Genomic DNA, 4,346 nt, shown 5'->3' on the forward strand with positions numbered 1-4,346 from the left:
AAAATAGTTTAATCTTCAACTGTGAACAATTAAACAGTGAAGCCAAGTTGAAGGCATTAAAGGACCTTTATTTACGTTTTGGTTTTTGTTATATTTTTGATACACTCCGGGTCATCACATGCAGCTTCAGAGGATGCTTTGAAACAGCACAGCAATCCAGGGCTTGAAAGTACCTTGGAGGTCATCTAGTCCAACCCCCAGCTCCATCAGGAGACCTTATATCATCTTGGTTATTTTGGTGCCTCTAACACAGAAGAGAAATTCCCAGAAATTCCCAGGCATTACCAACCTCTCCCCACTAGTAAAAAAAAAAATCTAGAGCAAAAACTCCATGCAGTATTAAAAAGAATAGAAAAGGGGGCTGCTGAGTATTGTTTAATGGACTGCTAAATTGGCAAAATGGATTGCTAAATTGGCCACGCCCACCCAGTCACATGACAACATGCCCATGCCCATCTAGTCACATGACCACATAGCCACGCCCACCAAGCCACACCCACCTAACCGGTAGTAAAAAAAATTGAATCCCACCACTGTAAGTACAATAGCTAAAATTTTCAGCCACCATGCCAGTCTTAGAATTATGATCCCAGTCCATGTGGAGGATGCTGAGTTGGGGAAGACTTTACCTTTTATTTTCTGTTTTATATGTCTGGCCTCTTTTCATCACTGACTAGGTTTAAGGAGTTGACTTTGGGTGAGATGGTTCGTTAGACAGCAAAAGTCTTTGTTAAGCTCAACTTCTGCCAATCTAAGTAACTTGCTGGGTCAATTCCAAAATTAAGAATAATTCTCCTGTTTGTGTTTTCCCTGTCCCCAACAGATGTCCGTTATCCTCACCGGTCTTATCCAGTTCTTTCGGCCACTGCTATCGTCCCTCTCTGGAGTACTCGAGTGCAAGGGTGTCGCACCATGGTACTTCCTCACAGGTCTTCGCATTGTGGCCATCTTCTTCTCCAGCGGGCCCTGGGATTCCTTGAAGCAGGACGTAGTCTGCAATTGGGTGGCCCCAACACAAGACAAATCAAAGGAATTCTGCACAGTCCTGTGCCAAAACCAATATTTCCCACTCGCAGTTTCATCCACGGCGGCGTTGTCGTTCTTGATCGTGATCCTCCTGGTGGGCCTTATGAGGCTCACCGTCCCGAGGAAAAAGAAAGAGGATGAGAACAACAAAATCACTGGTAGCACCAGTGAGAGTAGTGGCAGAGGTGTGGCTGTAGTTGCTGCTGGACCAAGTGGGGCATCCTCTGTTTACTTGGCTGGACCTCGTGGTCTTCCAATGCGCTATGATAACACTGATCCCCGATTTCACCATCACCGATACTTTCACCCCAGTGTTTGGCATGATTGGGGTGGCAGGCCTATGGCCCACATTTCTGGAGGCCATCATCCCAATGTTGGCTTGCAGCCATATGGAGGCTACAGCATGCCTCCTTACTTTGGATACCCTGACCCATCAGAAATGCCTGACCACCACCATGGTATGTCTCAACACACAATGACTGCATACCCAACAGATATGCAACATGCCAGGATGACAACCCATGGCCCCGAAACAGATCAATACGAAATGCCTTCCCTTCAAAGTTCTAAAGAATCAATCAATGCTCCTAGCGGCTATGCACCTGCTCCCATGGTATATAAAAGTAAAATGCCTCCTCATTATCGGTCTGAGGAGAAAGATCATGAAAGTTTCCAACAGAGGTACAGAAGCCCTAAAGAATATGGTGACGGTACTGACTATGCATACACCATGGGTAGAACGTCTCTGGGGAGAAACAAGGTGAACCCCAGATACTCCGAAGAAAGCAAATATAGTATGGCAACCAAATGTAAAACAAACTCCGAAAGCCACGTGGACCAAATTGAGGCCCATCCTAAGCCAGATGCCATGAACATGGCCATCAAACGTAGGCCAGTTCCCAGATGGAAAATGAAAACCAAACAGCAATTAGCTTTTGATGCTCCTGGTAGGAGTGACATGGTGTTTGACAAGAAGATGGGGCCCCAACCATGGATGGCAGAGGATTCCCACTGTAGATCAAGGGATGAAAATAAAGCCATGACAGGGGCTGCCACGGCCCCTGGACCGACTCCACCTTGCCCTGGTGGTGCAGCATGTACATGTGCTGGGAATAATCCATGCCACCCAGGCCCTTCATCTCAACCCCAGAGTGGCCCGGGTTCCAATGCTGCGCCCACCTCTAATACACGATCGATAGCTGGCCCACAGGATCATGCCAAGTTGCTCCTCGCAAACATCTGTGGCGTCCCTCTCTTTGACATCTGGGTGGCGCTTCTCCTAACAAGTGAGACTTGCTTTCTGTGTGTTATACTTCTCCTCCAGATGCCCAGAGTGGTTGGCCGTGCCTGGGTCTGCTCTCCAGATGCTGCCAGTTGCCCTGAAGTGGTTGAATGTGCCGTGAAAGGAAGGGCTGAAAAACGGATGGCATTATGGGGGATGGCGTTCACCTCCATCCTTTTCATAATAGCCTGTTGTGGCTACTTTCACATACGGTTCTGCTGTAACAAAAGGTGTCGCCGCATATGCAGTGAGCCTCAGGGGAGTTGCCCAGGAGCTTGTGCTGAGGAGATAGCACCGGAAGGCCATGTGATTAGGGATGTAGAAAATGGCGGTGAGGAGCCGGAGGAAGGCTTATAAGAAGATGGCAGGAGAGTGAAAGGAATTGTTGACAAGTCCAACCAACTCATTTCACACTGCTGATCAGAGTTACCCAAAGGTGTTACCTAAATGAGGCAACAACCACTTACGGTAATCATTCACTGTGTTAGCTCTTCGATGAAACCCTGAAGCTGACCTGACCAAAATAATTTTGAAGCTTCAGGGTTGCCATAAGGATTGCATCTGCTAACAGGTTCAAAATCACATTAAAACAGGAGTTTTCTAACACTGCATTGCCCTATCTAAACAGGGTTGACTTTTTTCCAATTCCTGGATATCACAAATTCAGAAGTCAGCTCCAAGTAACAATTTAAATGAAATTAAACTGGAGTGCTTGACAAAGGCAGGGATTGCAGCAGATAGGAAAAAGAATCCCTTTTGAGTGGGATTGACATTTCTTGATAAAGAGAGGAAAAGTTCTATTTTATTCAGAAAGCTAGAAATATAAGAGAAAATAACTTTCCATTTTTCTTGAGACTGGGTGGTGAAGGTATAAGGGACTTGGATAGATTTTCCCCACATTATTTAATTTCCCCCTCCTTTTTAATATTGCTAATATGGTGCATAGATTATTTTAAAGGTCTAACTTGTTAAGGATCATTGTGATCCAAAACTTACTGATAACACTTCTGCTTAGAACTAGGCTGATGTAATACTTTTTTTTTTTTTGCCCCAAGTCCTACTGAACTAAACAGGAGTTTGTACACAGAAAATATTGGAAGAAACTTTCACCCGCAAGCCTCAGCTATGAACATCAAGATATATTAAAAAGAAATCAATAGAAATCAAATAATTGATTAATTGCTAAAATCCTGGTATTTTCAATGAAACTCGAGCTAAGTCAAGACCTTATATTTTTTTCAGTTTTGAGTGTTGTTTGGTCCAAATCCCTAGTGCAACAGCCGGATTTGGCTGCACAGGCAAAGGCTAATCTCAGTTAATCAGTAAGGCTGTCAGTTTACCCAGACTGAGATAAGAAAAATGTAATTTTTTGGCTTAGCTGTAATGTGTATAACAATTTACCGTTCACACAAACCAGACTGAACCAGATTTTTCTAAATGAGTCCTCAGATTTTTTTTGGAGAAAGTATCTTATAGCCATGGTGAGGCAGTGGTTAAAATGCAGTATTGCAGGCTAATTCTGCCATCTGTCAACAGTTCGATTATCACCGGCTCAAGGTTGAGTCAGCGTTCCATCCTTTCATGGTTGATAAAATAAATGAATGAATGGATGGATGGATGAATGAATGAATGAATTCTTTATTGGCCAACTGCGATTAGACACACAAGATATTTGTCTTTGTGCATATGCTCTCAGTATACATAAAAGGAAAAGATACATTCATCAAGAATCATCAGGTACAACACTTAATGATAGTCATAGGGTACAAATAAGCAATCAAATCATACTAGGAATGAGTCAATATAAATCGTAAGGATAGAAGTAACAAAGTTACATACAGTCACAAGTGGGAGGGGATGGGTGATAGGAACAATGAGAATATTAATAGTAATAATAATGCAGACTTAGTAAATAGTTGGACAGTGTTGAGGGAATTATTTGTTTAGCAGAGTGATGGCTTTCGGGGGAAAACTGTTCTTGTGTCTAGTTGTTCTGTGTGCAGTGCTCTATAGTGTCGTTTTGAGGGTAGGAGCTGAA

General features: G+C 43.6%; 1 protein-coding gene across 1 annotated transcript; it reads left to right on the plus strand.

Annotated features, from left to right (window-relative positions):
- Positions 1-823: 823 nt before the first annotated feature.
- LOC113421717 (uncharacterized) lies at positions 824-2,665 on the plus strand. Its single transcript, XM_026682263.2, has one exon. It carries the CDS (start codon positions 824-826, stop codon positions 2,663-2,665), a length of 1,842 nt encoding a protein of 613 aa, XP_026538048.1.
- Positions 2,666-4,346: the final 1,681 nt, after the last annotated feature.

This window comes from Notechis scutatus, chromosome Z (genome assembly GCF_049901735.1).
Source record: "Notechis scutatus isolate UNSWTSFEM ecotype Mainland chromosome Z, rNotScu1.2, whole genome shotgun sequence".
Classification (NCBI taxonomy): domain Eukaryota; kingdom Metazoa; phylum Chordata; class Lepidosauria; order Squamata; family Elapidae; genus Notechis; species Notechis scutatus.

Excerpts from the sequence above, each read along its gene's own strand:
- LOC113421717 (XM_026682263.2), top strand. The coding sequence starts at position 824 with ATGTCCGTTATCCTCACCGGTCTTATCCAGTTCTTTCGGCCACTGCTA.